Source organism: Euprymna scolopes, chromosome 18 (genome assembly GCF_053919585.1).
Source record: "Euprymna scolopes isolate OS-2025 chromosome 18, ASM5391958v1, whole genome shotgun sequence".
Classification (NCBI taxonomy): domain Eukaryota; kingdom Metazoa; phylum Mollusca; class Cephalopoda; order Sepiida; family Sepiolidae; genus Euprymna; species Euprymna scolopes.
In genome coordinates, this window is record NC_136499.1 from 107,096,008 (window position 1) to 107,118,686 (window position 22,679).

The 22,679-nt window shown below is 32.5% G+C and overlaps 1 protein-coding gene across 3 annotated transcripts in view; it reads left to right on the forward strand.

The window, feature by feature from the left end:
- The window catches only part of LOC145297741 (mannose-6-phosphate isomerase-like), a 137,561-nt gene extending 117,501 nt beyond the window's left edge, over positions 1–20,060 (forward strand). For all 3 annotated transcript variants that reach the window (XM_080143965.1, XM_080143964.1, XM_080143966.1), the window contains exons 4-8: positions 5,034–5,175; positions 9,670–9,855; positions 11,034–11,207; positions 15,374–15,582; positions 19,410–20,060. In XM_080143965.1, coding sequence (XP_080000091.1) covers positions 5,034–5,175; positions 9,670–9,855; positions 11,034–11,207; positions 15,374–15,582; positions 19,410–19,625 — 927 coding nt within the window. In that variant the 3' untranslated portion in view covers positions 19,626–20,060. The remainder of the gene's footprint in view (positions 1–5,033; positions 5,176–9,669; positions 9,856–11,033; positions 11,208–15,373; positions 15,583–19,409) is intronic.
- Positions 20,061–22,679: the final 2,619 nt, after the last annotated feature.

The following is a 22,679-nucleotide window of genomic DNA, read 5'->3' on the forward strand; positions in this document are numbered from 1 at the left end:
TAATTGATATGAACACCAAACAAATGTGTTCGATAATTGATATGAACACCAAACAAATGTGTTTGATAATTGATATGAACACCAAACAAATGTGTTCGATAATTGATATGAACACCAAACAAATGTGTTCGATAATTGATATGAACACCAAACAAATGTGTTCGATAATTGATATGAACACCAAACAAATGTGTTCGATAATTGATATGAACACCAAACAAATGTGTTCGATAATTGATATGAACACCAAACAAATGTGTTCGATAATTGATATGAACACCAGACAAATGTGTTCGATAATTGATATGAACACCAAACAAATGTGTTCGATAATTGATATGAACAACAGACAAATGTGTTCGATAATTGATATGAACAACAGACAAATGTGTTCGATAATTGATATGAACACCCAACAAATGTGTTCAATAATTGTTATGAACAACAGACAAATGTGTTCGATAATTGATATGAACACCCAACAAATGTGTTCAATAATTGTTATGAACACCAGACAAATGTGTTCGATAATTGATATGAACACCAAACAAATGTGTTCGATAATTGATATGAACACCAAACAAATGTGTTCGATAATTGATATGAACACCAGACAAATGTGTTCGATAATTGTTATGAACACCAGACAAATGTGTTCGATAATTGATATGAACACCAAACAAATGTGTTTGATAATTGATATGAACACCAGACAAATGTGTTTGATAATTGATATGAACACCAGACAAATGTGTTTGATAATTGATATGAACACCAGACAAATGTGTTCGATAATTGATATGAACACCAGACAAATGTGTTCGATAATTGATATGAACACCAAACAAATGTGTTCGATAATTGATATGAACACCAAACAAATGTGTTCGATAATTGATATGAACACCAAACAAAAGTGTTCGATAATTGATATGAACACCAAACAAAAGTGTTCGATAATTGATATGAACACCAAACAAATGTGTTCGATAATTGATACGAACACCAAACAAATGTGTTCGATAATTGATATGAACACCAAACAAATGTGTTCGATAATTGATATGAACACCAAACAAATGTGTTCGATAATTGATATGAACACCAAACAAATGTGTTCGATAATTGATATGAACACCAAACAAATGTGTTCGATAATTGATATGAACACCAAACAAATGTGTTCGATAATTGATATGAACACCAAACAAATGTGTTCGATAATTGATATGAACACCAAACAAATGTGTTCGATAATTGATATGAACACCAAACAAATGTGTTCGATAATTGATATGAACACCAAACAAATGTGTTCGATAATTGATATGAACACCAAACAAATGTGTTCGATAATTGATATGAACACCAAACAAATGTGTTCGATAATTGATATGAACACCAAACAAATGTGTTCGATAATTGATATGAACACCAAACAAATGTGTTCGATAATTGATATGAACACCAAACAAATGTGTTTGATAATTGATATGAACACCAAACAAATGTGTTTGATAATTGATATGAACACCAAACAAATGTGTTTGATAATTGATATGAACACCAAACAAATGTGTTTGATAATTGATATGAACACCAAACAAATGTGTTTGATAATTGATATGAACACCAAACAAATGTGTTTGATAATTGATATGAACACCAAACAAATGTGTTTGATAATTGATATGAACACCAAACAAATGTGTTTGATAATTGATATGAACACCAAACAAATGTGTTTGATAATTGATATGAACACCAAACAAATGTGTTTGATAATTGATATGAACACCAAACAAATGTGTTTGATAATTGATATGAACACCAAACAAATGTGTTTGATAATTGATATGAACACCAAACAAATGTGTTTGATAATTGATATGAACACCAAACAAATGTGTTTGATAATTGATATGAACACCAAACAAATGTGTTTGATAATTGATATGAACACCAAACAAATGTGTTCGATAATTGATATCATCTAAAGCAACCCCATGTTTATCATGAGATCAACCACATAACGTCTAAGATTTTGTATGGTTTTCTTGTTTCTAATAACTTAGAGATTATTGTAAGATTTTGTGTCCCCCGATTTATCGGAGAGGAAGTCTGTTTTCAGTGACGTCCGTCCGTCTGTCCAGACGATTGCCAGTCCATTAGTTTTTCCTGAAATTTTGTCAGAAATTGTATTTCATTAAATAGATGTGCACAGTAAAAAAAATATTTTGTGAAAATTCCCGTTGTCATCAAGGGCTCAAAAGAGGTCAAAAATGCCCTCAAATATCCAAAAAATAACACGTTTTGTCCCATTACTTTTGATCCATCCATTAGATTTTTCTGAAACTTGGCCTAAACGTGGAACCCATTGGTCTTAATATAAATCCAGTATGGGTAACCCTGGCAAAATTCTGGTTTGCACCCCAAGGACTTTCAGTACTAAAAAGTCCCTTTTTGTGGCTCTTTTTTCATATTTCTCAACAAAAACTTGATCTGTTTGACTATATAGTGGTTTTTCACGGTGGTCAACTCAAATATACATGTGCTAATGCCTGAAACTGCACCGTTATCCATTTACACTGGGATTCGACATCCTCAGGGGCTCAAAGGAGGTCAAAAATACCCAAAAATGACACTTTTTGCCCCATAGTGTTTGATCCATCCATTAGATTTTACTGAAACTTGGCAAAAATGTGAAGGCAACGTTGACCCTTCACACTTCTCACATTCATCATTTTTCTTCATTATTTTTTGTGGCGTCATCTCACATGCAGCACCAGGGGGGGGGGCATGCACGCGTGGCTTGTTATTTTCATTTTTTCTATTGATCAAACGTCTGATTTGTCCTAAACAAAAATGTCGCTACCACAGTTTTTATGCTACTTTATTTTTTTAACTTAAGTCTGCAGAGTTGATAAAATGATACCCTGATACGAAAAGGTCACACATATTTTTTTTTTTTTTCTTAGTAGCAAAAATGTACCTTTATTTATACCGTCTTACTATATTTGGCATAACCACACTTATTACACCCTAGCTCTCATTAGATCACCGAAGTTAAGCAACATTGAGCCTGTTCAGTACTAAAATGGGTGACCATTCGAGAATACCAGGCACTTTATGTTGGGGGATGTTTCTGCAAGAACTGCAAAAACAAGTTATTCCCCTTTACTTCTGCTTTTAAACTTTAATTCAAGCCAGAAATTGCTTTCTAATAATTAGTTTAAAGATTTCAAAATTACTTTCAAATAATTTGTATATAAATCGCAGCTAAAATTTGTTCAGTTCATAAAAGGGATAACAGTAAGTCAATTAATTTCCTGTAATCATTGTAATGATATGCTTTCATGAATTCACAATATTGTTAGTGTTATTTCAGGGATCGTCAGTTGTTTACCATGAAATACCGTTTCTGGGATTTAAAATCAAAACAGTATATTAAATCGTGTCTTCCCAGCAGTGTTGACCAAACACTACTTCCCTTAAAAAAAAAAAAACAAGAACAAAAATATATTAAACAATAATTTATACATGCTCTTCAGTCCATTGCATTTAAATCTTGAAAGTCTGTTTTAATGTTACACACCTTTACACATGTATTAATATGTAGGGACCCAACACGTTGTGGACTCCGTCGCAAAGGAGATAAAAACAAGGAATAGGAAAGAAATTCAACTCGCTGCTTCAGGCTTTAAGAAAATATCTTTATTCCTTATTCTCTGGCCATGCGTGACTTCTCATTATGGCTGTTACGTCATCCATATCCCTAACATGATCGTAATCCTCTCAAATGTGATCCTCAGTCTGTGCACATTATTTTTATGTTTTCTTTTTCCTTGCCGTTATGTAACTTCATACAGCTGCTAACCACACTCTGTTGCACAATTAATAGCTAATATACGTATATACATTTATCATTGGCGAAGCATATATATTTTTGAAAAACTTTTTTTGACGGCGGGTATGCAATCAAATTATCTTCTCTCTAGGAGGTTAGATACAATGTTAGGCAAGGTTTTGAAAAGCCAGTGCACAAGGAGAAATACTCTGGTTTACAGAAAGTGCCTGAGCCGCTCCATAGGCATTTTTGGTAGGGGCGTTTCATGCGAAAAGGTAAAGCCTGGAATGGTGGACTCGCAGAACTATGTCTCAGCCCGACAGAAAGTAAGGCCACTGCCAAACTGATTGTCGAGAACATATCCTCGACTAATATGAATCATGATTCAACATGATGTTGTTTCTTATGGTTATGTGTCATGTAACAATTTTTTTAAAGTTTAGAGAGTAGAAAGTGCACACTATTTTTATTTATTTATTTTTTTTTTTTTTTTGGCAGCCTTGTAATTAGCAAACTGATTCTCAAGAACCGATATGAACCACTCCTTTTCAAACTAATATTTTTTTCTAAACATAACATTTGGATTATTCTGACTTGTATTCTCTTCTTGATTGTTATTGAAACAACGTTTCGGTCAATGTAACCTCCGATCTTTAGGTGTCTCTTGTTGAACTCTGGGAATCTTTCTGTCAAACTATGAAATTTTGAATGGAACGCTTTATTTAATCCACAAAAACCCATAATGAGGTGGATAAAGTACTTGGTAAAATTCAGTTGTAGTGCAGGGTACACTCCAAATACAATTGCAAATCACTTGGAACTTCTACTCAGTCGTGGCTGACAGAATAAGATCATGTTACTCCCATGGAGTAAATAAAGTGTTCCATTCGAAATTCCGAGCAGATTCCAAGAATTCAACAGAAAGATTCCTGAGTTTGACAAGATACAACTGAAGAAGGTTGAAGTTTACATTGACTGTGAAACGTTATGCAAATAACACTCAAGATGAGAACAGTAGTCTAAATAATCCAAGTGATACGAATTATCAAATCCTTATCTCAAAAATTCAGAAACATAATCTCTTGGTTTTTGCCCCCCCCCCCCAAATGCCTTTGATAAAATTAAATCAAAATGTTTACTTGACCGATTCCAGTTTCTTTAAATTTCTGTTTTCTCCTTTTTTTAGATCCATGCTGAGATTTTGAACAAGGAAAATCCAAACTTGTATAAAGATGCTAACCATAAACCCGAGCTTGCCATTGCTCTCACCCCTTTCCAAGGATTGTGCGGATTCCGTGTCATTCAAGAAGTTGCCAAGTATTTACAAGGTAAGTTGATATTTGTCGATATGAGAGAGAAAGAGAGAAAAAGAAAAAAAAAAAACTTTTTACCTAAAACTATCCATTTCCCCATGCCAAAATTGAAAAGATTTTTTCCCGCTATGTGAGAAGATATTTTTTGTGTTACCTTTTCATCCTAACATAGGAACTTAAATCTATATGAAAATCTTGCGTATGTCTCATTTTCAAAGTCAGACACAAACAGCAATCTATCTGACATATTGATACTTGCTTAATTGGTGTCTAATGACTAGGATTCTAATTCAGTGCAAATTTGAGATATTTGAATTTTACAAATGGGAAGTTCTGCACATGTTATGACTTCTAAAACTTTAAAATACTCAAAAGAAACTGAAAACCTGGAATATTTATGAACTGATGTCTGACCCCCTTTTGTTAAAATTTTCCAAAAGTTTGAGCTTTCTGAATTTTCACAAAGGACTTCCATTGGGGAAGCATCATGTCTTGACAAGCTCTGGGACTGACCTTCACTCCTGATCTGAAATGGAAGGCCTGCATCAAATCTGTTGCCAAGGTTGCTGGGAAAATGGTTGGATCATTCTACCACTCCAGTAGGTGTCCCACTGCCGGTGCAATCCTCTATCTGTATAAGAACCAAGTACATCCTAAAATGGAGTACTCTTGGGCAGGAGTTGCTTGGCACGCTCTATTCTGCCTTAATATAGTTGAAAACCGGGTCCGAAACCTAGTAGATGATGCCATTTTCTCTTCTATGCAATCTCTTTCACACAGAAGAGACATTGCAAGCCTGTCTCTGCTCTATCGTTATTTTCATGGCAAATGCTCATCTGAGCTCTAATCTATGGTCCTCTCTTGCCAAACTTTCACAAAAAGATTCAACTAGCTACAACCACTATCAACAATTTTCCTCACTCTCTATCTGTGCCTCAATCTAAATGTAGATTCCATGAACAAAATTCCTTTCCTAAAACTGCCCACCTATGGAACACTGTTCTACTGGCTTGCTTCTCGGTCGATTACAACATTGTAGCCTTCAAGTCCAATGTAAACAAGTTCTTGTTCAGCCGTCCCTTTAAATAACCAAATTCTACCCAATCTACACCATTAATGATTACTACACTACCACTTTACATTCATTAACCCTTATCCTCGAGTGGTCTTCGGGTCTTGAGAAGTGGTGACTCCCTTGTAAAAAAAACAAAAAAACTATCTATCTCACTTTGCCAAAATTGAAAAAGGTTTTTTTTTCTACAATCTGGGAGGATATATTTTTAATATATTTTTTATTGGAATCCTTTAGGATGAGTAATTTTGTGTATTTATTTATTTTTTTTTTTTTCAGACTGTTATCCTCATCTTCATAGATTTTTGTTGTTTCACCATGTTTGGCCACCTCATCCTTTGGCCTTCTTCAGGGGATTAACCGTGAAGGGATAGGAATGTTGTGTCTTGTAACTATATCCCCAGCAATTACTGCTTTCCATAGTTGTAGTCTCATCACGTTTTGACAAACTAAGCCTCTGGCCTGGTTTGTGTAGGATTGAAACTGCTATCTTCAGACGGTGCTCACCTGGAACCATAGAGATTCAACGCATCTATCCACTACGCTATATTTTCAAATCTACGCAAAAATCTAACATATTTACATCAATCTGTCTGACATACCAATACTTTATTTCTTTCATTATTTTATTTTTTATTTCGATGAATAACTGTTTTATTTTTTACAATCTTGCACGCATTTCTGCAGTCATCTGGTTGTTCATCAAAGACTATCAAATTTTTGTGAAAAATGATATTTGATCATCCCTGATGAGCAGCCAGATAGACTAAAGACAATGTTTTGTTTCATTATGGGCTGTGAAACACGCTGTAGATGGTAAAAAAAGAAAATATAGGCATTTGTTAAAATAAGAATAAAAACCTAAACAAAAATTATGAGTTTTGATCAATTCTTTCCTTTGGTCATTGGAATACAGCTAACCAGTATGTATGCTCTGAAGCCAGAAATATAACTTCATTGAGCTTGTTATGAGAAACAATTTGGACAATGTTATAAGGAATATAAATTTTGTAAATAAATATATATATAATATAAACTCAGGATTTATATATTACCATAATCCAGACTGAATCATACTGAATGCTATGTAATACTATGTAAAGTTCTAAGTGTATCTTGTGCAGTTTCTGAGTTCTAGTCTGTCACACATGCACAATTTCTTTTGTATAATAGGTCAGCAATAACAACTGCAAGTAGGTGCCGTTTTAATTGCAAAGGAAGAGGTGGGGATTAAAATTGAAGTTCAATTATCAAAAGGCATTTTAAATTACGAATAATTTTTTTCTTTTCCTTTTTTTTTCTTTTTTTTTCATTTTTTTTCCTTTTTTCTTTTTCCTTTCTTTTTTTTCTTTTTTCTTTTTCTTTTTCTTTTTTCTTTCTTTCCTTTCTTTCTTTTTCTTTCTTTCTTCTTTTTTCTTTTTCTTTCTTTCTTGTTCTTTTTTCTTTTTCTTTCTTTCTTTTTCTTTCTTTCTTTTTCTTTCTTTCTTTTTCTTTCTTTCTTTTTCTTTTTTTCTTTTTCTTTCTTTCTTTTTCTTTTTCTTTCTTTCTTTTTTCTTTTTCTTTCTTGTTCTTTTTTCTTTTTCTTTCTTGTTCTTTTTTCTTTTTCTTTCTTGTTCTTTTTCTTTTTTCTTTCTAGCTTTTTCTCCCATCTGAACAACAACGCTACTGGACTTTGCTTTTTGTTTTTCTTTTTGCTGTAATAAATGCATCTAACATCTATTTTAGGTTTGGCCCAGTCTGTTTTCAGTTCGCACATGAGTAAAGGTGGTGGGGAGTAGTTTTATAAGGAGGGGGGGGGGGTTAATTTAATCACTCATTTGCTTCCCAAATTGTTTCTGCTACTCAGTTGGTCAGTTATCATACTTTTTTTTCATGAACTTTATCATACTTTAGCTCTGACGTTTATGATTTGTAGATTGTTAGAGAAATGGGTGTGCTCAGATGCCATTGACTTTTTTGTTTTGTTTTTAATGGCAGCCAAAAAGTTTGTTTTTTTTGTTTTTTTTCTTGCCTTACTCTAAATGGAACACCAATTTCTTTTATGAAAATATTTAGTTTTTGTCTTTTTAAAAGAAGGTTCTTATCCAGAATTCCTTCTATATTAATAAAAAAAAACAAAAAGAAAAGTTTGTCTGATGAAACAAAAAATATTAGATTCCAAAAATCACATAAATTGATCGGGTAGTTTTAATTTTTATAAAGAAAATCATTTTTAAACGATTAATGGAAATTTGTAAACATAACAATATAAATGTTGCAAATTTGCATTATTGTTATCTTTTTGATCCCCCGACAAATTCACCTTTGTCCGTTTGTCTGTCCGCACTTTTCTCAATAACTACATCTTGTAATTTTTAAAAATTTTGCACAAACATTAAACATGATATGAGTAAAAAATTAACAGAATAGATTTTCTGGGAAAACTCTGGTTGCCCCACTGAAGGGTGCCTTTCGGGTTAAAATGGCTAAAGTTGACACTTTTGTGCTTATTAAAAAAAAATTGATGCCTTGGATTTTTATAAAATTTTCTGAAAAGTTGTAATTAACTGATTTCTATATAATTTTGTTTGTCTATACTTCGTGATAACTCTTGGATGTGCCCAGGGGCTCTTTTGGGGTTAATAAACACACTCCATTTTGGGGACTATTTTACCATATTTGTCCAAAATTTTCTGTGTATGTCCATTTAGCAGTTTTGCATGTTGCTGAACTCAAATTTAAATATGTTAAGGCCTAGAACTGCACTGTTTGTTCATTTTCACCAGGATTTGACATTCCCTGGGAACTTGGGTCTAAACTGGGGGAAGGGGCAAATACTGAACTTAGTCATTTTTTTATGCCTCGTTCACTGTGCAGTCATGTGGGACGATACATGCTTCACTTGTTTCTTTGTTTTGTTTTTTTTTGTTTTTGTTTGTTTTGTTTTTTTTAGATTGTTTTTAAAAATCGCAGACTTGACAGACACTCTTCATTTACTCATAAAAAATGATTTTCTTTATAACAATAAGACTACTGGATCAATTTACATGATTTTTGGAGTATGATATTTTCATTTCATCGTAGTATACATCTTTTTCTTTATTTTTGCTTTTTGATGTACAGTGAATTCTGGACAAGAACCATTTTTTTTTTTTTTTTTTTTTTTTTTTTTTTGTTTAAATATTAATTTAATAACAAATTAAAAAGCAAAGTGTAATTGATCAGCTTTAGTGCTGTTTAGGTTTGATTTGAAAAATCCGACAGAATAACTTTATGTATGATGCTGATGGGTCGTGTTGTATTCATTTTCTTTTTAGTTTAACCTATCACGCATAATAAATTTTACAAATAATCCTTCTTTACAAAAGCTATGGTGTTTTCATTACTGAAACATCTCCAATTTTTCGATTCTTCAAGATTCCAGTCAATAAAAGACTTGTTTTGTTTATCATTTTCAGATATTCCTGAATTCCGCAATGTCGTTGGTAACGAAAAAGCTGTTAAACTGATCACAGCCAGCAAATCCATTGACATGCCCTTACATAGAATTGCAATGAAAGATGCGTTTGAATCCATGATGATGCGTGAAAAGACCATTCTGAACAGCGAACTTCGGAAATGGGTTGCCAAAATTATGGAAATGGGTAAGATGGCACTCTTACATCCTGTTTTTTTTTTTTATTTAAAAAAAAAAAAAAATGTGTTTTAATAATTCTCCATCCTTAATGTCAGTACTTTTTCTCTTGTGTGAAAGTCATTGCGACCCAACCTGTGAAATGGATCAATACATATTATTTTTTAGATGAGGATTGATAATCCGTACTATTTGGATTCTTTGGACTATTGTTCTCATCTTGGGTGCTATTCGCATAACGTTTCGGTAGATGTAACCTCTGACCTTCTTCAGGTGTGTTTTTTGTCGAACTCTGAAATTTGCACGGAATTTTGAACAGAACCCGTTATTTAATTCATGGGGGGGGGGCATGTTCTTGTTCTGTCAGCCATGACTGAATAGAAGTCCTAAGCAATTATATTTTGCATGTCATCCGCAGCAAGGATTGAACCTTCAACCTACAGAAGAATGTAACTTTACAATTGAATTTTACCAACTACTTTATCCGCTATGCTATGGGTTCTACTCTACCTCTATTTTTATCAAAAACGTTTTGATCCGTTATCTATAAATAAATGAAGGTCATTTGTATGTGGTTCCACTTGTCTTTCTTCATCGGTATTTTCATAGTAGGTACTTTTTTTTTTTTTTTTCACATAGGCATCACCACTTATCAAGGCCCAGAGGCCACTCAAGGATAATGATTAAAGAGAGTACAGTAGTCAATTGGACAATATAGTAATCATTAGTAATGGAAATTTTGTAAATTTGTTAACTTGAGTGGAACGGCTCATCAGGAACTTGTTTACTTTGGACTTGAAGACAACCATATTGTAGTCAGCTGGAAAGCAGGCAAACAGAAGACAGTTCCACAGGTGTGCAGTTCTAAGAAAAAAAACTTTGTTTATGGAATTTACATTTAGGTTTAGGCACAGATAAAGAGTGGGGGAAATTTTCAGCTAGACGAAAGTTTGGCGAGGGGGGAACCATAGATTGGAGCTCAGACGAGCACCTGAGTAGTCAATGTGAAACTACTAAGCAACAGTCAGAAATACCAACAATCTTTGTATTCACTTTCTTGTACGGTACATTCTTTCTAACCCTAACCCTAACTCTTGTTGTTCAATTTTCCTTAATAACCCTTTTCTAGGGCCACAACATTTATTTTCTGTTTTTCTTTTTTTTTTTCCTCTCTCTCTCTCTCTCCAGAGGAACAAGGTGAAGACATTTCTCCTTATAATGGTGAAGTCCTGTTAAAACTCAACCGAGAATTCCCAGGAGATGTTGGATGTTTCGCGGTGTATTTCCTGAATCATATTACTCTCCAACCAGGTCAAGCCATGTTCCTTGACGCCAACTTACCACATGCCTATTTATCTGGAGGTAACATTTTCATCAACGATTTTGCAGCTGTTTTCACATTTTATCGCTCGTTGTGTTTTATAAACTAATTGCTTTCACCAAAAAATGTGGACAAAAATATTGAAAAAAAAGTGTTTAACTAGCTGACCTGACCCAGCTTTGCCCGGGACTAAATGATGTTTGTAGTTGACACAAAATATTATCTATAGAATAAAAGTGAATGTATGGGTGTCATCTGACTTGCTTCAATAGACATGTGCAATTCACAATTCAATTCACATGTGAAAATTTATTTTTATTTTAAAAGTAAAGAAGGAGACACCTAATCTTTTTATTCAACCATTTTATTTTTTAAACCAATTGTTTTCATGAAATATATATATAGGTGCTCGTGCATTATGATAACAACCAAAAATGCATTTTACATAACACTATTACGTACTTAAGTGTCATTTTAAAATTTGTAAAAATACCAAAAATTTCGAAAACTGATCGAATAGAAAAATAATTATATGAAAAAATTAAAATTTATCAAGCGATAATTTTATTGTTTTCTGTTTGTATGTTTGTACTTTTCGTAATAACCACTCTGAAGTTTTTTTGGTTTTTTTGTTTTTTTTGTTTTTTTTTTTTAACTTTGCACTAACATTAGTCATGGTGAAAACAGATTTTTCGGGATAGGGGGCATTACAGGGATAAAGTTGAACTCACAAAAGTTAAGTTCATAAGCAAACATGTTACCAACCGGACCGCGACAACACAGATGTTATGACTTTGCAAATTTAGCTTTTTAAAATGAAACAATCATTCGCGCATGCACAATTAACAAACAGCATCGAAAGCAAGGTTTTTACCGCCCACCTTCAAACAAAACGATATTTCTACATGAAATAATGAATGACATTTTTCGATATTGTGTTTCCGAGAGATCACTCTTTCTAACGGTACCAGGTTTGTACCTGTTCGATGCGGATGACAAGTTTTTAGCAGGCATACAAACATATTAATACACACACAGACAGCTGAGATTTATATAATACTAGCGGGGTACCCGGTGTTGCCCGGGTGTTTGTAGGTGTGTGTGTGTTTTTTTTTGGGGGGGGGGTAAATCAGAACAAAAACGGAACTTTAACCTGTTTAAATGTAAAAAAAAAAACAATGTTAAACTTGTTAAAAAATATAACCAAAAAAACAGCAATATTAAAAATGGAAAAAAAAAAAATGGGGAGGGAGATAGGTGGCAGGTAAGCTCGAGCCGAAGCCTTGAGGCCAATAGGCTGAGCCTGAACATCTGTGCTACGGCGATAGTAGCAATGTAAGACCGATTAAAAAGTGACAAACATCACGCTTTTCCGCAGTTTTTAATGAGGTCAAATCCTTTTACTGCGGGATAGTTTTTTAGAATTTGTCCGGCCAATCGAATCCGATTTCGCTTTTTCTATACCAAAAAACGAAAGCAACATGCGGCGATCCAAAAATGTGGAATATTTAATGTTCCAAAGTCGGGCTAATTAAATAATAAAAAGTTTTAAGAATGAGCAACCCCCCCGCCCCCCGGAGAACCTCCTGGAAAAAAGCCTTTTGCGGACATACACAAAAAGCAGACATACACAAAAAGCGAACATACATACACACACACACACACACGCATACATTTTCGCTTTTATATATATATAGACTAGCGGAGGGGGGGGGGGCTCAATGTTGCACGGGTGTTTGGAGGTGTGTGTATTGGGGGGGTAGATCAAAACAAAATGGAAACTAAATAGTAAGTGAAGTAATAATAATAATCCTGTTTAAAAAAAAAACGATGTTAAACTTGTTAAAAATAATCAGAAAAACAAAAAAAAAAAAAACAGTGAAAAAAGTTTTGGGAGGGAGGTAGGCTCAAACCCAAATTGCCTGATGACCTTAGCATGACGCCACGAAGGCAAGGGCTTGAGAACAGTCGAAAATAAATGTTTAAAAACGCAGGTTTTTCTTGGTCAAACATCACGCCGTAGTAGTAGTAGTAGTAATAGAGAAAACAAATTCACAGAATTTTATAAGATAAAAGTCACTGAAATAAAAGATATTTACGACGTCGTTTCATAAATCGTAGATATTATAATCTAAGGAGTATATAAAAATTCTAAGACATAGTAACCCCCCCCCGACATACAGAAAAAAATGCAGACATACACACATACATTAACACACATTTTGGCTTTTATATATATACTAGTGGGAGGTACCCGGCATGGCTCGGGTGTTTGTAGGTGTGTGTGTTGGGGGTGGGGGTGATCAAAACAACCCTGTTTTAAAAAAAAACGTTGGCCGAGTGTTTGGAGGTGTAAAAGAAAAAAAAAAGTATTAGTAGGAAAGTAGGGTTGAACCCCGAACCTTTGACGTGGAGGTGGAAACAAAATGGAAAATAACCCTGGGACCTAACCATCTCGACCACGAGAGAAGAGGAATGGAAAGCATCTTAATCTAATGTTTATAAAATTAAATTAACAGGTGCGAGAAACTTAAGTCGTGTGATGTTTGACCTTGAAACCTGACGCAGCTGCAAGCCAGTTTTCGCTTGTTTTATACTGAAAAGCGAAAGAAACATACGGCAATCAAAATATCTAGAAAAAATAGCACGTGAAAGTCGGGCAAATTAAATACACACGTGACCCCTGTTCTTAAGTCGTAGATATTATCATTTAGACGTGATATAAAAAGTTTTAAGAAGAAGCGAGCCGAGCGAGAAGGCCGACGAAAAAAGCCTTTTGCAGATATACACAAAAATCGAACATACATACACACATTTTCGCTTTTATATATATAGACTAGCAGGAGTACCCGGCATTGCCCGGGTGTTTGTAGGTGGGTGTAAGTAATAAGCCTGTTTAAATATTATCAAAGAAAACGATGTTAAAAAAAATGGAAAAACCAAAACAAAAAAAAAAAACAGCGAAAAGCATAAAAAAATGGCATAAATAACCCTGTCGGAGATTGAACCTGCAATCTTAAGATAATAACGCTGTGTGTGTAGGGGGGGGGGCTAAAGAATAAGCGAAGTAATAACCCTGTTTAAATTAAAAGAAAAAAAAACGTTGCGTGTTTAGAGGTGTAAAAAAAAAAAAAAAAAAAAAAAAAAAAAAAAAAGTTTGGGTTAGGAGGTAGTCTTGAACCCAATGCCTCGAGGCTAAGGCAGAAAAAAAAAATCTGACATGTTACACCGGCGACAAACAACTAAGAACTGACAAAATGAAACGTTTAAAAAACCAGCAAGTTGAACTAACATCAACATTTTCTAGGTCAAACATGACATCATCGTCGCAGTAGTCGTAGAAAAGGGGAAAATGAAGGAACAATTTTTTGCTGCCCCTTCCCTGTACAAAACTGGTCATTTTAGGGTGAAGGAAGTAGTTAGGCAGGCTTGAACCTGTGATGTGGTGACGGAAAAGAAAGTGTAAGAAAACGTGACATCTTACCGCTATGCTACGAGGCCATAGGAATTGAAAAGCGTTCAAGTGTTGGGAAACAAATAAATGAAACTGCAGAAAAGTTGAACTGGCCTTCAGCCAACCTTCATTTCTGCACCTGCATGAACTCATTAACTTAGCAAGTCAAGTTTTCGATTGACATCGCTAAATTTGAACGCTTTTCAATTCCTATGGCCTCGTAGCATAGCGGTAAGATGTCACGTTTTCTTACACTTTCTTTTCCGTCACCACATCACAGGTTCAAGCCTGCCTAACTACTAACACTTTCTTTTTCTTTTAAACCTCCAAACATCCGAGCAACGCCAGGTACCTTGCTAGTCCAAACTATATTGAAAATAAGTTGTGAATTGATAATTTAAAAGGACTTTAAGAAAAATAGAATAGACTTTTACTAAAAATGGCCAAAAGTCATAGAGTGCTTTATGCCATATTGACGGTTGAATATGGTTAAATTTGCGCTCATTTTTGCATTAAGTACAAATCCCTATTAATCCTTTACTGTAAATCAAACAGATACCATAATACTTAGTTCACTACACATCATCATAACAAAGGCATATACAAAATTTCAGCGAAATCGGCCCAGTAGTTTCTGAGAAAAGGTGAAACGGACAGACAGAACTATAATATAAATATGCATTCTCTTTCTTCTACTCTGAGATGTTTTGTTTTCTCCTCCAACTCTAATATACTGTTCGTCTTTTTTTAAAGATTGTATGGAGTGTATGGCCTGTTCTGATAATGTTGTCCGTGCTGGTCTGACGGTCAAGTATGTGGATGTGCATACATTATGCAAGATGCTGGACTACACTGGACGACCAGCGCAAAAGGCAATTTTCTCTCCCATTCAAGATACGGAAGATCCTTATGCGACTATCTTCAAACCGCCCGTTATGGATTTTGCTGTCATCCGTATTGAGGTAAGAGACAACATTCTTTATTGTGTCAAATTTTCTTGTTGGGTTTACATGGGGGGGGGGGGGGTCATTCAAATTCTCTGAAGTGTGTATAATTTTTATAAATGCAATGGGTACTATGTTGTGTCTGGAGAAATGAGTTGTCTGAGTCAAGGAATATTTGAATAAAAAGTAAACAAGCTCATTTTAGTTAAATACTATTTCTTCCAGTCAAAACACGAATTATATTTACAGCACAATATGCGCGTGTTAGCGCAGTCGCCGTCTTGTCTGTTCTCCCTGGAACTCTCTAGTCTTTTTCTTTTCATCTATATAAGGGCAATAACTCTTACTTCCTTTATTAGAGTTATTTCCCCTTTAGCTTTGGATCGCGGTAACAGTTTCTTAGTAGATCCCCTTTTTTTTTTTTTTTTTTTTTTTTTAATGCAGAAAAAGATTTCTAATTAAATCGCTAGAGTCTCCCATGGATATGTGTTGTCTGTTTTTTTGGTCGGAAGCTATTCCCTTTTTTTTTTCTTTTTTTTTTTTTTTTTTTTTTCTCGGCACTATTTAGCCAGATTTTATTTCTTTCATTCTCTTTTCCTGTTTTTTTCTCGTCCTCCATCTTGTATTGTCTTCCTTTTCACCTCTTATGACAGTTCTCTCTAAAAACTGAAAAATGGTTATTTTGCTGTGAAGGATAAGACTATAAATGATTCATGATGATTTTAGCAGGCCGCCCAGCATTGCTCAATCGTAAAATACGCTTAAATATGATAGTTTAATTCATTCAGATTACATTTTCATAGAGAAAATTCCCTATCAATTATTATATTGAACCTAATATATAGTAGTGAGATCAAAAGTATAAAAAAAATGACTTGGGTGCCATTAGCCAGTATCAAAACTGAAACCTACAACTCTCCATAGCCTCTGAGCCATACCCAGATAAATTATTATTATAAAATAAAGTTTAACCTACGAATGTTAGTTTGTGCATGTAAACAAGTTTAATCAATTACTCCTGCCAAAGTCAGCTGTTTTGTTTTCAATTTTGGCCCTATAACAGCAATTTTGCCAGCTAAAAACAAATCAAGTGTGTTACAGTTCCAAATACCCTATATATCAAATTCCTACTCTGTAGACCAAATATTCAGAAAGGAGTTTGGTAGAGACTTTTCGCGCGCGCACACACACAAGGTCATTTTTGTATACTTATTTATATACATTTTTATTCTGTGTGCTGGAAAGTTTTCATCTTAAATTCTACGCAATTATGCGGAATGTAGAAACTATGCATAAAAAGAATTCAACATAATAGTGAAATTAAACCAATCATCTTATAAGAAACCATAAAAATATAAGTAGTTAATTAACGCTGGTTTTTCAAAGGAATATGCAAATTAGTTAATCTTCATGTAGTTGCTCATATATCCATGACTGAGTATATTAAAACGTTTGTTATAATAATTTTTAAATAGAAAAAAATTAGGGTTTTCATATATAAATTAATCCCCTCCCACATTGTGTACTTTTTTTTATTTTTTTTTTTATTATAACCAAGATTAATACATCATTAAATAAAAAAAAATTTAATAATCATTTTAAATATTTTTACTACTTTTTACGCTCATTTCATGCAAGTTGTTTTTACTTGATTTTCTGCTGCCCTCTTCACATGCACACATGGAGGGGGGGGTTCTTAATTTCAGGGTTTTTTTTTGTCTATTCACATCCCTTATTAAAGAATTAATAGTGCAAACTTAATTTAAAAGCTACTTGGTTCTCCTTCAACTAACTTTTCAGTGTCAACGCTTTGATTCCATGTCCTTTCAAACTTAGGGCAACTCATTACAATCATTCTTCTAATGCTCGTTTTTCGTTATATCGATCAATCCAACTAAATTTTTTAAGGCCTTATTGAATTGTCTTTGCCTCAAAGAAGTACTTAAAAGAAAGGGTACTTGTACAGTTTAATCAAGGCATTAAAAAATGAAAATATCGAAAAAAAAAAAAAAAAAAGTTTATATTGTACGTATCTATTATGGAATAAAGTTCTCCGAAAAAAATTTCACTTAATTTGATCAAGTAGTTTTTTTTACAGCGAAAAAACAATTTGTGAGTATATCGAGAAAAAGGTTCGATTTTTAGGAAGAAAAGCTAGTATTAAAGATGGGGAGGGAGTGTCAGCACTTTAAATTGAGTTATCTCCCCATGGTGTGTTCTAAAAATCCAAACAAATTTTAAAATTCAAAGATGTCTACCTTCAACGTGCTATCATAAAAATGTTTTTCTGCTGTAAAAAAAAAAAAATTTAGAGAATTTTTTTTTTTTCGGAGATCTTCAGTTCAAAACGGATATGTACAATAATATATAAGTAATATAATTCATTTGGTTGTGTTAGACTGAAAGGCGAAAGGATGGGCAGAGAGTGAGAGACACTTAATTGCAAGTACATGGCTTTGTTAATTTTAACGTTCGTCAGAATATTTTTAAAAAAAAAGTTTCAGTTTAGTCGCTTTCCCAAATTCTTTAACATCAATTCATCCAAGTGTTTTTTTTTTTTTTGTTTTTTTTTGCTAAATGTTGAAAAATACATCTACATTTTAGTTTTTGCCATTTGTGCATTACTGCTATTTTGGGGGGAAAAAAAATAAATAAATTTCCTTTTTAGATAACTTTCAGGGGGAGACAATTCAAGAAAATTATAAGTTTCATGTAACTTTTAGTTAGAAACAAAACAAATACACTAAAGTCATATAAAAACAAAATCAAACATTATCTGAAAATTTTATTAAATTAAGTTTTTTTTTTTTTTATATAAAACAAAATCAGACATATTCCAATAATGACTGTGTAAAACTAAATTTTAAATTATAAAATTTTATATACCCTAGGGAAACGTTTTTTCAGGTTACGATGTGGAATACAATATTTTTCCGGAACCTGGTTACGGTATTTGCCCCACCTTACAGTGTTATTTATAATATACATGTGTATTATATACTGCATTTTGTTACTAATTTTTAATATGTACTATATAAAATTTAACCCTGGAACAGATTAATGGCATATTCTGGGGTTCTACTGTAATGACAACTTTTAATTCAAATATTCAGATAATGTTTTCATTTTGTGTTGTTGTATTGGTTTTGTTTTTAACTAAAAGTTATATAAAAATTTGAAATTTTCAGTTAAGGCCTTATTGAATTGTCTTTGCCTCAAAGAAGTACTTAAAAGAAAGGGTACTTGTACAGTTTAATCAAGACATTAAAAAATGAAAATATTGAAAAAAAAAGTTTATATTGTACGTATCTATTATGGAATGAAGTTCTCCGAAAAAAAAATTCACTTAATTTGATCAAGTAGTTTTTTTTTGTTTTTTTACAGCGAAAAAGCAATTTGTGAGTATATCGAGCAAAAGGTGCGATTTTTAGGAAGAAAAGCTATTAAAGATGTGGAGGGAGTGTCAGCACTTTAAATTGAGTTATCTCCCCATGGTGTGTTCTAAAACTCCAAACAAATTTTAAAATTCAAAGATGTCTACCTTCAACGTGCTATCATAAAAATGTGTTTTTCCGCTGTAAAAAAAAAAAAAAAATTTAGTGATTTTTTTTTTTTTTTTCTCTAAGATCTTCAGTTCGAAACGGATATGTACAATATAACCTTTTTTTTTTTATATCTTTATTTTTTAATGTCTCGGTTAAACTGTACAAGTACCAAAGAAAGTCATGTAAAAGTACCTAGCTTTTTTTGTCTCAGTTCCCCACCATCACCATTCGCATTTACAGGAGAAACCCGCCCCCCCCCCTACTTTTTGTCTGGTTAAGCTTTACTCTTTCTGTCTTCAGATTCCGGAAGATGTTGCCCAGTATCAGTTGAGGCCGCTAAGCAATGCCAGCATCTGTATTGTCATCAGCGGTGAATGTGAAGGAACCACTCAATCATTGCAAAATCCTCTCAAACTCAATCCAGGATCCGTGTTTTTTATCTCTGCCAGTGAAACTGTGACTCTCAAATTAGAGTCTGGCAGCATGCTGATTTTCAGGGCCTATCCTAACCTTTAATGGAGCTTCTTTAAAAGAAAAAAAAGAAAAAGCCCAGAACCTTAACCCCCAACCAGTCCTCTCCTTAAAAAATAAATAAAATAATAAAAAAAAAAATAATGGAGGTTCGTATGGTAGTGATTTTACTGTACTTTTTTTTGTTCGTTTGTTTGTTTAGGGGATGGGAATTTTCTCCCTTACACTCCCTCCTCTCTTAAATTTTGCTGGGTAACTTAAAAAGTTGTCTCATAAGAACAACTAAAACAGTCTGAAAAAAAAAAAAAAAAAAAAAAAAATCATCTGTTAAAGAAACAGGACCACCCCACTCCAACATAGAAAACAGAGGGAAAAAAAAAACAAAAAAAACAAGCGATTACCCAGAAATTTTTAAATTTAAAAAGCTCAATAATGGAGTAGTTCTTTTTTTTCAAGAGACATTAAAAAGCTCAAACAGTTTATTGTCTTCGGGATTTTTTTTTCTTTTGTTTCTGACCCCTCTCAGACATGACATTATTGATTCCCAAGTTACGCCGAGGAGATACTGCTAATAATAGATACTAAAGTGTTCTTAGTTATTTAAGTTTCTTACATGATTGGTTAGGGTTGCATGTCTGCCAGGCCTGTTGTAGGTGTTGCCCTGCTTTAAATGATTGCTGCTTGTTAGTCGACAGATTTTTAAAAAAATATGTAGTTTTAAGCAAAAACAACAGTACTTGTCATGTCGAAAATAGTAATATATCCAAAAATTATGAAAATTTATTGAACAAAATAACATTGTGTTTTTAGTAAAAAATAATAGTCTGTTGCTATTGGCTATAACAAAATATCAACCATTAGCTGCGAAAAGAGATAAGTATGTCTCCTGTATTTATAATCTTCAAGGTGTTCACATCTAGGGAAAACGCAGTTCTCCCCCCACCATACACAAAAAAAAAAAAAAAAAAAAAAAAGACTTGCAAATAATTTTCTACTCAATGAATTTTCATAATTTTTAGATATATTACTATTTGACATTACAAGTAAGTACTGTTCTTTTTACTAAAAACCAAATGTTTTAAAAAAAAAAAAAAAAAAATCAATCTGTCAACTATCTTAACAAGCACAAAATGATTAAAGTCTGCCTTAAAGTTCAAGAATAACTCAATTTTGGAAACTAATTGAGTCTAATAACGATTTAAAAAAATGTGATTTTTGGTTTTTATTTTATTTATTTTACACTTTTTTTAAGATTGTGTATAATTTGAAGGATTTTAAACATAAGAAATGAAAGATTTGTTCCGATCAATGAACCTTTTGTGCTAATATCGCATTAGCGTCCATTTTTTTAAGGACCAGAAAGATAACCATATTTTAGCCACATCTGTATTTTTTGTGAATTTCTAGTCAAACATTGGAAATATCTCCCATCTCCTACTGTAGAAGGATACAATCAGTTTCATCCATTATTCAAGCAAAACCTAACCAACTCGATATTTATAAGTGAATATGTTCTATTCTATAAAGTTCAGTAAATCTTTGAAAACAATTTTGCTTAAATCTAAGATTGTATTTACACAAGATTTTTGATAATAAATTAAAAAAAAAAAAAATAAAAATAAAAACTAATGCGTTAAGTCTTTCATTAAACGGGATTTAAAACACAAGAATTGATTTCATGGTTGATCATCACGGTCACTCACTATGGATTTCCGGTGCAGATGTAAACCCCATGATATCACATTCAGAGACATCAGATGAAATTATAAAAATTAATTTTTCGTTGCATTTTGTTTTTTAAAAAAAAAAGGGATCAAAGGTGATAACATGTACAAACCTGAAATTGCCTTTGTGTAGTAGTTTTTTTTTTAATAATTATTATAGATTTTTTTAATTATTATCATAGATGTCTTTTTATTTTATTGTCATTATTATAATCATAATTATAGATTTTGTTTTGTGCATCTCACTTTATGTTGCTTCAGAATAATGTTTAGAATTTTAAAAGTTCAGTTTTTATTCTTTTGAAATCTTTTAGGAGAGAAAATGAATTTGCTATTAATGATATCAACTTATAAAATGGGAAGTTTAAATCTGATTTGCTGTTGCATTGAATTCTTAGGATTTTTATTTTTCTAGCAAAGTAAAGATTATAGCAGAATCTGTATTCTTTAACAAGGAAATCTAAAAAAAAAAAAAAAAAAATTAGGTAGCCTTTGTATTTCCTGCTCAAAGCTGATCTATTTTTTTTTTCTTTTTCTTTGTATTCAACTTCATGTCTTTTTATAACTAAGAACTGGTTTGTAATTTAAAAAAATAAATCAGATACGAAATAAAAACAAATTTCGACTCTGCATTTCTTTTACTGTTACCCCCCATTCAACTTTTATTTTTTCTTATACAAACATGCAAGACTTATTTTTTTTAATTGAAACAATGCATCCACTTCCAATATAAGTGACATTTTCTCTGTCTGTCCGTAATTTGCATTTTTAGTAACTGGACTTTTACAAACTGGAAAATATTACATTAATTAATTAATGATTAATTAATCTAAATGAATAAATGAGAACGTTTCTATACATTCAGAACAATTGAGGTTTAATAAAATATTTTTAAATATACCAGACATATATATGGCTCATTTTCATGTATTTGTTTAGGTTTTAAGGTAAAATTGCTGTTGATAAATACTATTGGATATACAATTTTATCTATAGTACTTTGTTATAATTATTAACAAAGAAATTTGATTTTAAACTTAGTTTTGCAAAATAAAATAAAATTTAACAAAAGGATGGTAATCGTTTTCTAACTGAAAGTCTTTGGCCAATTTAGCAGGAGTTAATTTTTACAAATTGTCTTAGAAAATTTCATTAATAATTAATTTTTTTACCTTATTGTTTTTCATAGTTTTTGGATATGTTCATTAAATTCAATTTTCGAATTTTGCTACACAAAGAACCAGATCAAAGTGTAGTATTTGTTCTTCAGATGCTGCACTTCCATTTCTTGTTCTCTTTCGGTGGAGGATCAGTCCTTCACGACTAAGACAATTTTTTAAAATTTTTGTACCTTTATGTCCATGTTAATAAAACG